At 33.3% G+C, this 12,529-nt stretch overlaps 1 protein-coding gene across 4 annotated transcripts; it reads right to left on the reverse strand.

The window, feature by feature from the left end:
- Nucleotides 1-560: 560 nt before the first annotated feature.
- Nucleotides 561-11,614, reverse strand: ISA1 (isoamylase 1). Of its 4 annotated transcripts, XR_013717721.1 has the most exons (20): nt 11,130-11,614; nt 10,262-10,444; nt 10,004-10,093; nt 9,679-9,831; nt 9,127-9,218; nt 8,861-9,002; nt 8,692-8,799; nt 8,511-8,596; nt 7,838-7,909; nt 7,612-7,738; nt 7,458-7,544; nt 7,276-7,368; nt 7,025-7,183; nt 6,815-6,898; nt 6,665-6,745; nt 6,502-6,584; nt 6,293-6,410; nt 5,870-6,186; nt 5,633-5,725; nt 5,051-5,540 (listed from the first exon to the last, which is right to left on the reverse strand). XR_013717721.1 is itself a non-coding variant. In XM_079064774.1 (19 exons), the coding sequence occupies exons 1-18, from the start codon at nt 11,496-11,498 to the stop codon at nt 5,905-5,907; spliced, it is 2,409 nt and encodes an 802-aa protein (XP_078920900.1). In that variant the 5' UTR covers nt 11,499-11,614; the 3' UTR covers nt 561-673; nt 5,870-5,904. The 4 variants fall into 4 exon arrangements, 3 of the variants coding, with proteins under 3 accessions (XP_078920900.1, XP_078920898.1, XP_078920899.1); XM_079064774.1 differs by lacking the exons at nt 5,051-5,540; nt 5,633-5,725 and adding an exon at nt 561-673; XM_079064772.1 differs by lacking the exons at nt 5,051-5,540; nt 5,633-5,725 and adding an exon at nt 2,111-2,330.
- Between the last annotated feature and the right edge of the window lie 915 nt (nt 11,615-12,529).

Below are 12,529 nucleotides of genomic sequence, written 5' to 3' on the forward strand. Positions count from 1 at the left end.
CTTAATTTCCTTTTAGCTAGTCATTAGAATCCTCCGATAAAAGTATATATATTCAAATAAAAAGTAGTTTTATACATGACACTCTAAAATATGATTATATATTCAAATAAAAACTAGTTTTATTGTAAGAAAAGTGAAATGAATTATAGCTGATCATTTGTATTTTTGGATTTAAATAATTTAAACAATTAAAATAATTAAGTAACCGTCTATAAATAAAACAAAAGTGTATATTACTCAGTGCTAATAACGATTTATGGAATATGCCATCTTCAGTAACCGTAAGTATGGAAATGTTTTAATTATTCGGATTTGATTACTTTTTTAAACACAATTCAATATTCATTCAACAGTTGAATATACATGGAGAATACACATGTTGATTATACATGGAAATCTTGATACACAAGTTGAATATACAAGGATAATTTGATACACAAGTTGAATATAAATAAAGAATTTGATACATAATTTGAATATACATGGATAATACAAAAGGTTGAAATTATTCAACACCAAATACACAAGTTGAAAACATTTTAACCACAAGATAACCAAACATTGTTTTCAAATCAAATCCATAGAGTCAGCGTATCAAATAATCTCTGAAGTATAAATCAGCAAGAGGATATGTACGATCACACATTCACCTTCCCTCAATCATCATTGGTACCTAAAAAAATTACAAACAATGAGGTAAACACAAAGCTTAGTGAATTCCCCCAAAATACCCCACTCATACATATACAAGCATGCACACTGGTTCCACAATCATCGAACTGGATTGGCCCCGACCCCCAATCATCGGACTGGATTGCCCCAGGTTTGTTGGCTTACAACACATAGCAGTAAAGCTTCAACTCAACTACACTATGTCGACATATGCAACATATAAACAATAATTAGCAAGTAAAGGTAATCATACAGATCTACCAATATAACAGATCACTACAACATAGCAACATCCTATATACTAGGATACACAATACAACATAGTGGGCCGATATTGTTGCCTTCGACCAAAACTCCAAGGATCCTCAAATCCAGAAGATATAACACTAAGATGACAACAATGATCCATAAAGTTGCCAACTTTATGGAATCCAACCTTCCAAACTCCCACACCATGAAGATTAAGGGACAAAAAGGTTAGATCTAGAAACAAGTAACATAAAAATCGAATCTTGAGGACTTACAAAAGTCCAGAAAGCGTGCACAAAAAGGATTGGGAGAGTTACTTGTTGAACCAAAGCTCAAGGGGTACCTTCTTCATATTCAAAACATCACCAAACACTACAAAAACTCAAGAGTTATCAATGGAGGCTAGAGTTTGCTTTTAAAGGTTGGGGGAGAGTGTTTGAGGGTGAGGGTGAGCTACCCTAGCCATCACATCCCTTAAATAGAGGCACAAATCCCAGAATTAAGGTTTGTCATTAAACAGCGGCCACGCCGTGGCGAATAGATTGCCACGTCGTGACTCTTACTTAGCCTCCACGTATTCACTGACCATGGCTACGTCGTGGGACTCATTCACCACGTCGTGGCCACCAGAGATCCAAAACTTGAAATATTAATACTTTTTAAGAGAGACATACCCGAAACTTGGCATCACAAATTTTCAAAAACCATTAGTAAAAATCAAATAAATTAAGAGATGTGATATTTGTATTTATGTTTTTTATTTATCTATTTAAAAAAATTTATTTTGACTGTTATATTCAGAGTTGGCTTGAGAACATGTGGAGTGTTCAACCGCACATGACATGTGTCGTTAAGAAACATTTGGGGTGTTCAACTGCACAAGACATGTGACGTTAAGGAGGCTGAAATTTTAATCCATAGCAGGTTCGTCAATTAGCCGCTAATCTATCTTTGTCACTAATCCGTCACTCGTCAGTCGTTACTTTGTCCTAATTCATAGCTAATCTGTTACTATGTATTGTTAATCCATTGTTAATCCGAAATTTTGTGATCCATTTTTAATTTTCGTACATGATCTTTACAGTCAACGGACCGGCCGTGATTATATTTCATCGATTTTTTTTTCTTCAATTAAACAAAAAATATAAAAGTCAAAAGACATTTTTATAATGGATAAGTTACATATATAAATAAAAATATCACCTTATGACTTTGTACATACATAACATTTTTTTGAATATACATATAACATAAATAAGTAATGTTAGAAAAGACTATATAATGGTGGAGTTTGGTGTCACAACTCACAACCGACAAGTCGCAATCAAAAAAAGAGGTGGGCAGATCAGGTCTCCAACGGTCCAATAGGAGTTAGCTCAGAGTCTTGCCACTTCAACAGCTACCTCTAGCTATTTCGATAGATTTATTGAATAATTAATTAACATGGGAAATGATAAATGAGAAATCGAAATGAGAATTGATCGATCAGTTTTTTTAAAAAAATATTTGCGACAAATCTAGCTAGTTTTTAAAATATTTCTATAAATTAGCTAAAAGTTAAGGAAATTCTAATTTAACCATCTGTAGACAAGACTTGCCTCCTATTTCAGTGAATGGGCTACGGGTCGTGGCTTGTCTATGATTTTGTGGCCAATCTATCCCAATATACTTAAACTTAAAAAAAAAATTCAATCTCATTTTCATATTCAAGTCTTAAAAATTCTTTCTAACGAGTGAAAACAGGTTTCCCACTAGTATTGTTGTACTTTCTTGTTTGTATTTTATAAGATCAGAAGTTTGTAGTTATTTTGTCTGAATTAGGAAAAAAAAAAAAGAGATAGACCAAATTGCAGTTGGCATGTATGATTGTATAATTATTTAATGCACAAACAATGCATTAGCTATTTGTACAATCCTAAAAAAATTAGCGTGAGATCACAGATGGGTAGAGAGGAAAATAAAGATAGCCTTGTGCCATCAGAGATCCCATTTGGTGCCTTAATTGGGGTAAACACCATCCCTCAAATCCCACACTGGCTAATGTCATATGACATAGAATAACATGTCGTGCATTGAATTGGATTTGGACTAATGTAAATCCTATCCAAAAACCTGGGACATAAACTCATTGATCTCATGAGCAAAAAACGCAAATGTCCTCTATATCCTTATAATTGAAAATATCCCTCGAAAGTTTATCAAGTCTATTCACATTCCCGTGTAATAAACGTAGTGTAACACCCATACTTTGGGGCAAGAATTTTAGTCATTTTTAGTAAAAATCAAAATTTTGAAAAAAAGAAATTAAATTAAATACAAATAATTAAATTAAATTAAATATAAACAAAAATAAATTATAGAAACAAATATGAATTGGTGAAACTAAAAGTTTCAAGCTTATTTGAAGGTTAACATAAGTTTTTTCAGAAAATTTGTGTTTAAGGGACTAAAGTTGTCAAGTTCAAAAAACTTACGGTGCGTTTGGTTGTGGAAAATTGTTTTCATTTTCTAAGAAAATATTTTCAGAAAATAGAGTTGAGTTTTCGCTTTCAGTTTTCAATGAAAATTTTAGAAAACGTGTTTGGTTGAAACCGGAAGAGTTTTCATTTTCCATCTTAGAAATTTGGAAAACTTTGGAAAACTATAAAAATCACTTTTCTTATTTACATACAATTTGGAAAACTAAAAATTTTCATTTTCTTGGAAAATTTTGGAAAACTGAACGAACCAAACGCGTTTTCAATATTTTCGTTTTTCTTGGAAAATTTTCCTAGAAAACTGGAAAATTTTCCACAACCAAACGCACCCTTAGGTTTGCCATATCCTTGACTAGGTTTGGGGCCAAATGTGAAGAAATGGAACTTGAGGGACTAAAACTACTATACTTATAAAACTTTTGGTTTATACCGCCTTTCATTTTCACGAATGAAGAGCTAAAGGACCATCTTAGAGATTAGTTTTGGAGAGCTTTGATCGATCTAGAAGCATTAGAGAAGGATAATTGAAGATTGGAAGTTGAAATCCTCAATGAAGGTTGCTTAAATTCAAATTCTATATGTTAATACATTGATTAATCTGAATCTAATGTTAGATTCTATGTTTAGAACACAAATCTAGTGAATTAACTTCATTCTTAAGGTGAATTTGTCTCCATGAAACTTTAATGGGGTTTTTGAAACCCTAAATTCATGAAACCTTCACTAGAGCTTAGAGATTTCGAATTCAAGCATGTTATTAGGTTAATGGTGTGGTTTGGATGTGAATTTATCATAGCATTAAAACATTCAATTGGATCAATATTAATGTTAAGAGCTTTAATAGAAGTTTTGAGTTCATCTTTGGTAAATCTTCCATGAAGTCACCAAGTTATTATTAAGGATTATAAAGATCTAGATATGGTTTGGATATTGATCTAAGTGTTCGATGTCCAAATCATTGAAAGAAATCCAATGTGAAAGCATAAATGGTGCTTTGAAGCTTTAATGGAAGATGAGGTAGATGACCTCTTTGATTGATGAATCAACAATGGTAATGATGTTGATTAGTGTTTTTAACAAGTATTTGAATGTCAAATAACATCCTTGAGTAATTAAAAGTAAAATGGAAGGGATTGGAGGTGTTATGGACATGTTTTAGAGACTTAAAAGTACAAAAATCATGTAGTTGTGCAAGTCTAATGACCCATTCGACCGTGTAAACTTTGAGGGTATAAATATACTCGACAAAGTATGTTCTTGTATGTGCACAAACTTCATTTTTTTGTCCAATTTGGTTGCCTCCATTACCTTCCACAAGCTAAAAAAATATGATGGAAAATGAGTATTTTGGGTGAGTGACTTTGGTTTAGGTATTTTAAATGTAACTGGTCATCAATTACTTGAATTAATGTTAATTATATGTGATCACTAAGTGTTTCCAATCACACTAGGAGTCAAGTGGTGTACCTACATGGGCTAAGGTAAGTTTATACCAAGTGTACAAGTCCGTAAACCTACTAAAATAATTTTGATTGATTGATTTTATATGTTATATTTCATATGTGCAATGTGAATACTATAAGTACTTTGTGCATTCATGAAATCTATTTTGAAGGAAATTTATTTCATTTTTTTTAAAAAAAAAAAAAAACTTTGTTTAAACTGAAATTATTTTTAATTATACAAATTATGCATTAACATTAGACAATGGCGGTTTTAGGCAGGTCCCAGTGTGGCACCGGCAACACCTGCTTTTTCCGTCCGCAATGGAAAAAATTTTGATTTTTTTTCACCTATTTTCCATGTATCAGCAACACCTATTTTGTCTCGACAACATCTACTATGTATTTTTGCGTCCGCCCCTGACATAGGATGAGTTGGGAATTGGGGTGACACACATGACTTGGATATCCAAAAGTGAAACAAATGCCCATATTAAGGGTTGGTGATTACATTCTATAAGGCTTCACTAGCATGAGAGACTTGCAACGCCTTGTTTGGTTCTAAGGGTGGCTCCTTCAACCTAGTGTTATGTTGGACAAACGGAGCGACACATTCACACATATCCGAAGAGTGGAGCGTGCTTTGTGCTATTCACTAGGTTTTCCAAACCCAACACTTATATTCTGACATGTACTCGGTCTGAAAGATTTAGTGAAGAAGAAAAAAAGTTTATCAATTAGATATTTAGAAATCATTGTAAATTTAAAATGTAATTGGTGTAAGTTGTTTACTTTAAGTTACTGTTTGTTGATTACTTTTGTTACATCCTTGTATGCCTTGACAGAGAAAGGGTTTAAATCTTAAAGGACTTGAGCGTTTGATACCTATATTCCACAAAGTGTTGTCTTATGATCTTTTATAAAAATATATTAAAAGTTGGATTTCAAATTATTAGATTCAACTAGGCTGTATGAGGGATGTTTCGCATAGGTATTAGGTAAACAAATTTTAAGGGATAAAATACTTACATGAGTATCGTGATCCATGCTTTGAGTAGGGCTTATTAGATTAAACCACTTACATCAGGAGTGAGTAATAAGATTATGGAGGAATAGCTAAGCATAGGATACAAATTCCCATCAAGAAACTGTGCATATTGTTTCATGGCCACCTCTCTTTCTCTTTCTCTTTCGGGGACATCATCACTTAGGAAATCAAATGGTGCAGGCTTGCTGGTGTCCACCAATGGTTGCCACCTGTACCCTGGTCTTTCAGGCAATGTTATTGTAACCGGTAAATGACTAGTGTTGAAGGCAATATATAGCTCTCCTTTCACCAAATCCTTCTGCATCACACACCCACATTAACCATATCATTATAGCTGCCTCATAATATGGCAAAAATAAATAAAATATATTGTGCTTTTCTGTAATCTCCTTGCATTCGCATACCATGGTGAAAGCCACAAATCTACTTGTTTCTGACCAATCTGGTGTTTCAGGGGCATGTCCATGCCACTGTAGCCTTTCAGCTGTAGGAAAATCATTTAAGCCAAGCGCCTCACATTCACTGTTTAAAAGACACCATTAATTTTAGGAATGTGAATTTAGTGATGATGTACATAAATTGAAAATAAAAAATATTTATGTGATGGACTTACTGGCGGAAGTTGGTTACTAGACGGCAAAATCTGAAAAAATCTGATGACGACTCTTCTTTCTTATCCCACTGGAAGTAGTTCATCTAGGGACAAAACGGTAATTTTAGCTCAAAAATACATATGCTTCTGTTTAAAAAAGGAAAAGCAAAGAGTATGTCATCACATAGTTATCATGGCAATACGTGTTGTTGTTTCCCCCTTTTGTGTGACCATATTCATCCCCCATATGTATCATTGGTACACCCTGCAAAAGGGATAAAGTCGTAAAATAGCTATGTATGTACTTTTGATTTGTCCCTTTTAAGTAACTTACCTGTGAAACCATTAGACAAAGGAAGAAGTTTCTCATTTGTCGTTTCCTCAGTCTCTTCACTGATATGCTCACAAACTCCCCCTCCTAAATCACTCATACATACATATACACGCATAATATGACAGTTGTTAAAAATTATGCAGCCATTTTTTTTTTCATTCTCATATAAATAAATAAAAATTAAAAGAGATGATATAGGAACAAAATTACCTGCCCGCAGTTCCAGCTGTTATTGTGGCTTTCACCATCTTTGTTGTCTTCACCATTTGCAAGGTTATGTTTGTCATTGTACATAACCAAGTCAGCCAGTGTAAAGCCATCATGTGCACATATGAAGTTTATACTGTTCCATGGTTTTCTACCACCTTCCTGATGCATACATATAACATGAAAAAGTAATTAAAAATAACAAAATTCAATAAGAAAGATAAAGAAGATCATAGATTAGGGAATAGGGATACCTGGTATAGATTAGGGCTCCCACAAAGGCATTCAGCAAAAGCACCAGAAATTCCATCTGTACCCTTGATGAACTGCCTTACTGTATCGCGATACTGAAACAATTAAACAATTTTTAAATTTTATAATTTATTGAAAAGAAATAACACTTATTTAAGAGAATAAATGAGCCAAAAAAATAGACCTTTCCATTCCATTCTGACCACATACCCCAGTGAGGAAACATGCCAACTTGGTAAAGGCCTCCACAGTCCCATGCTTCAGCTATAAGCTGGAAAGGATAATTGCTAATTATTTAAAAAGCTAAAATTAATAACTGATAATCAATTTTTAATTACCTTCACTCCTCGAAGTATTGGGTCATTGCTAATCATGTCAATTAATGGTGGGTTGGTGAGAGGTGAGCCAGTTGTCAGTAAATCATCTTCTAATTGATTTCCATATACATTTACTGCATCAAAAAGGCTGAAACAAAAAGACACAAAGGTGAAAATAAATTGTTTTTTTTTTTTTTTTAAAATTAGCAAGATAAGAATCAGATATGTGGTTAGTAGGCTAAATAACCTGCTGCCTCTTGTCATGATTGAGGCAAGATCAAACCGAAATCCATCTACATGCATCTCTGTTACCCAATATCTGTAGGAAGGTTTCATAAAACATAATTTAATTAATCAAGAATCAGAATGCATATATGATTGTAGATTACAGTTTTGGTCCCTGAGTTTAGCACAGCTTTTCAGTTTTGGTCCCTAAAGGGCTCAGTCATGACAATATTTGTAATTGTAACTGTTTGGTGTCAAGATATAACGTTTTTAACAATATAACATATATTTTAAAATAGCAAGTTATATTAATATATAAAGAATTCAAAATTACTATATCAACAAATTAACTCAATATACAGTATAGACCAAGAACTCTTATAAATCATATGCACAGAAAATGTTATAAACCTTAATATAAAGTATAAACTAAGAGAAAACTACAAATTTGCAGTTTTGGTCCAAGGGCAAGATGGTCAGTTGAAAAAATATCAACAGCTGGGTGCTAGAATTTAGATTAAATGATCCAGATATCAAAATTATTATAAAACAATAAAATAAGGTCAGTGTATTGCAAACAAATTCCTTTAGGGACCAAAACTAAATAAGTGCTAAACTCAGGGAGCAAAATTGTAATTTACTCTAAAATAAAAACAGAAAACAGGGGATAGGTAAGTAGCAACTTATATATATACCTTAAGGAATCTACTATGAATTGGCGCACAATAGGATGGTTGCAGTTGAAGGTGTTTCCACATCCTGAATAGTTGTAGAACTCTCCCTGCAAAGCCATGATACTATGAGTACCTTAAAGAGACAAAATGACCATCATACCCCTTCAACTTCATGAGTGAAAAAGAAGTGCTATTACTATACCTTAGGTGCAAGCATATAAAAGACACTGTTATCAACACCCCGAAAAGACAAAATGGGACCATTTTCATTCCCTTCAGCAGTGTGATTGAAAACCACATCCATGAGCACCTGTAAAGATGTGAATTAGAAAGAGGAGTTGTGAAAATAAGAGAAATAATTTAAATCTCACCTCGATTCCACGTTTGTGTGCCTCTTTAATAAGTTGTTTGAACTCATTTATTGCATCAAGGCCACCATTAGAACCACCAGCAGATGCGTATCTCAACATAGGTGAGAAGTAGTTGATAGTTGAATACCCCCAATAATTTAACCTATATAACAATTTGACAATCCATAGGATAAAAATGAATTAATACTTTAAAACAACATTTCTAAGCAAAGTAGATCCCATAAAGCACATAATATACTAAAGAAGGAAGGCAGAACTTGAAATACCTGTAGTCACCCAAGACAGGATTGTAGCTGAAGTACTCCAGCTCATTGAACTCATGGCATGGCATTAACTCTATGCAGTTCACACCAAGTTCCTACACCATAAAGAATAGCATTAACAACACTAACCAGTATTGACCTTTCATGCTGCTGAAATGAAAAACAAATGATAGTAATTAAAAATGAACACAAAGAAACTAAAAAAAAAAAACATTAACAAGCAAAGCCCTAGGGTATATCCTTCCACAGACTACTATCGTATTCAAGAAAGTTGATTTTGGTGTGCTTGGGATCAAGTGATAATGACCAAGGGTTTGGAGATAAAGAATGTAAGAATCATAACTGAAAGGGGTCAAATTTGACAACTAGACCATGAAAGGGGTCACGAGGGACAACAAGATAGTCTATGAATGTTATTACAAGTTTACTTAAGGTTAAATAATTAACACTTTAGCTCTGTGATTTGTAAAAGTGACAAATCATTCAAACACATATAACCTTATAGTTATAGCTATGATGGTGAAAAAATGAACTATGGATTTATTGAGCATGTACCTTTAAATGATCAAGTTTGTCCACTACACCAAGGTAAGTACCAGGAGACTCTGTCTTACTGGACTCATGCCTTGTAAATCCACGAACATGCATTTCATAAATTACCAGATCTCTTTGTGCAAATGACAGGGGCAGATCTCCTTCCCAGTCAAACTAAGTCAAAGAAACAGATACAAATCAAAACTGGAACAAGATATAGTTTTGATGTGCCATGAGATGAAAAATTAAAAAATAAACATGATCTCATGTTCCTAAAACAAATTGAATGTGTCAATTATGTTAAACTTAAACATACTGAGGTAAACTATTACTTGTAAACTCATACCTCATGATTAGAAGGGATTTTGCAGGCCATTTGGCTCCAGCAATCATCATCAGGTCCCAAAACACCAAACTCATCCCTGCTTAAAACAGCCTGAATAAGAACCACAAAGTCAAGGCCTATCACCTTTTAGAAGGAATATGAAATTGTACAAATCCCAGGTCACAAGCACAATCAGGATTAAAGAAATAAACATATTGCATCTTAAAGATTTCAATAATGATAAAAGTTCAAATGTAATAGATGAAACAAGGTACCAACTTTAGCATAAGGATCTAATAAGATCCGTGAAGAATCATAGTAATGCCCTTCCTCAGGACAAAACTCTCCAGAAAATTTGTATCCATAAAGCATGTCTGTAAAATCTCCTTTCAAAAACACATGCCAGACATCTCCAGTCTTATTGGTAAGTTGATCCAGAGGTATCTGCTCAGTAACTCTTTTCTGCATCGAGTGAGAATAGAAAAAGACAATTATGCCCATGAACGAATAACTTATTAGGAATCTTAGTACACTATCACCTCTATGCAACAAGGGTCCAACAGAGTGTTTTAACTGCAAAATTGATAAGAATTGTTTGCTTATAGAAAGATACTGAATAACACCAATGCCATGTCAGACAGAAGTGACATGTCAGTGATCTATAATGAGCCATTTGATGCAATTTTATGGGTAGTTTGAGAATTTGTTCATGGTCAGAAGAAAATGGGGGTTTTCCATGCTAATTAGTAATTGCAATGCAAAAGCTTAGATTGGCTGCACATTCTGAATCAAAATGTAAGAAATAAAATAAACAGGTAATGACAAAAATAGAAACAGGCACTAAAGAATCCGCTTTAATGGAAAATGCATTTTTTTAATGCTAGAGTGCTTAAAATTTTCAAGTCTCAGTTGAGTTGCAATATTCTTTTGTAAACCATTCAATTTTCAATACAATTAATGCAGCTAAACATCAACACAAGATATTAATAAACAAACCGAATGTATAAGTTGATTATATTTGTCAGGATCGATGATAGCAGTCACACTTAATGCGTTTAAAATGATCTTCAAGCCATGGTGTATATACAGAAACAAAATTTGACGAAACATAATGAAGTAAAAACATACAAAAAAGATGACCGTATACCTCAGGCAAATCGGAGGGAGTCATTAAGCATAGAGTCGCAGATGTGGCATTGCGCGAATATATCGCGAAATTGACTCCATCTGCCTGAGCTGTGGCACCGAACGGCATCGGAGAACCCTGTAAAACCTGAAACCTCGGCGGCAGTACTTTCGGCTTGTCCTTTTCTACCACCGCCGTATCCACTTCTCCTCCTCCTCCTCCCCCATCGCTTGCATTTACCACTAAAGCATTGTTATTCTTCCGAGTACGCCATTTCATATGTATGTTGGGATTTCCGAATTCAAAATTGTGAGTAGACGTGAGTTTGGGAGTGTGGAGAGGAGAGTAGGAAGCACATCGAAGTAGCTTTTCCATTACAGATGCATCCATAAATCCTTCGAGATTCGAGTCAAGGCAGAGTTTGGCAGTAGTGAGCAGAGATGCCTGAGAGTTTAAGGATGAATGTGGGGTTGGGGTTTGGGTAAACGTGTGATCTGAGAAGGGATTTTTAAACCCGTCATCCTCAATACTCTTTTATCTTGTTAAACATTTGCTTTACACGTCATTTTTTAAAAGTAACAGGAATTCGTTAAAAGGATTATAATCTTAAAAACTGAAATATGTCATCGGGTTAGCAAAAAATTTACTTATCAATTTGATCATAATGATTTTCAAATGATTAAAGTAGATCATAAATATACAATTTTGGATGCATTATCTTTATGATATTATATAGCAGGTTGAACAGTTTTTGGTTTTCCTAAAGTAATGGAATCTAGTAACAACTTCATTTCGATTTCAAGATATTTATGGATAGTGCTGGTAAAAATTGATCCAACCCACCAATCCAATCCGAATTCAATCTAAAATTAGGAGGTTGGATTGAAATTTTCAACTTTGAATTTAAGTTAAATGAGTCAACCCGTCTAGCCCATTTAATTAAATAGGTTGGGTCGGGTAAAAATTATCAACCTGTTTTCAACACACCAACTCATTTAACTTTAATTTATATTTAATATAATAATTATTTAAATATTATCATGTATTAATCTAAGTATTAGTTTATAAATTACAATGTTCGTATTATTATTTATGTTTGAAAAAAATGTAATCCTAATTCCTACATTTTTTTTTGGCACCGACAACACTAGTTACTCTAAAAAATCACTTACAAATTACATATCTTTAATGCTATTTGAACAATTTCTTTGTATATATGAATTGAGATTGTGTTTTTGTTATATTTTGGAATTTTATTTAAGTCTATAACTAATTTAAGTGGTGTAATCTTTAGTTAATTAATTAATTTATTTTTATTTTAAATGGGTCAACCCAAATTTAACCAATTTATTTAATAGGTTGGCTTAGGAACTACATAAACGGGTCAACCCGGTGACAACCTATTTATCTGAAATGTTAGG

This window comes from Lactuca virosa, chromosome 8, assembly GCF_052849685.1.
Source record: "Lactuca virosa cultivar CGN04683 chromosome 8, Lactuca_virosa_CGN04683_v6, whole genome shotgun sequence".
In the NCBI taxonomy this organism is placed as follows: Eukaryota; Viridiplantae; Streptophyta; class Magnoliopsida; order Asterales; family Asteraceae; genus Lactuca; species Lactuca virosa.

Bases quoted from the DNA above. Each gene is read 5' to 3' on its own strand.
- ISA1 (XM_079064774.1), bottom strand. From the start codon at position 11,498: ATGGATGCATCTGTAATGGAAAAGCTACTTCGATGTGCTTCCTACTCT. The intron at 7,910-8,510 runs GTATATATATAA...ACCTTCCTACAG, and splicing joins TTCATAGTAGATTCCTTAAG to ATATTGGGTAACAGAGATGC. The intron at 6,187-6,292 runs GTATGCGAATGC...TGTGTGATGCAG, and splicing joins GATTTGTGGCTTTCACCATG to AAGGATTTGGTGAAAGGAGA.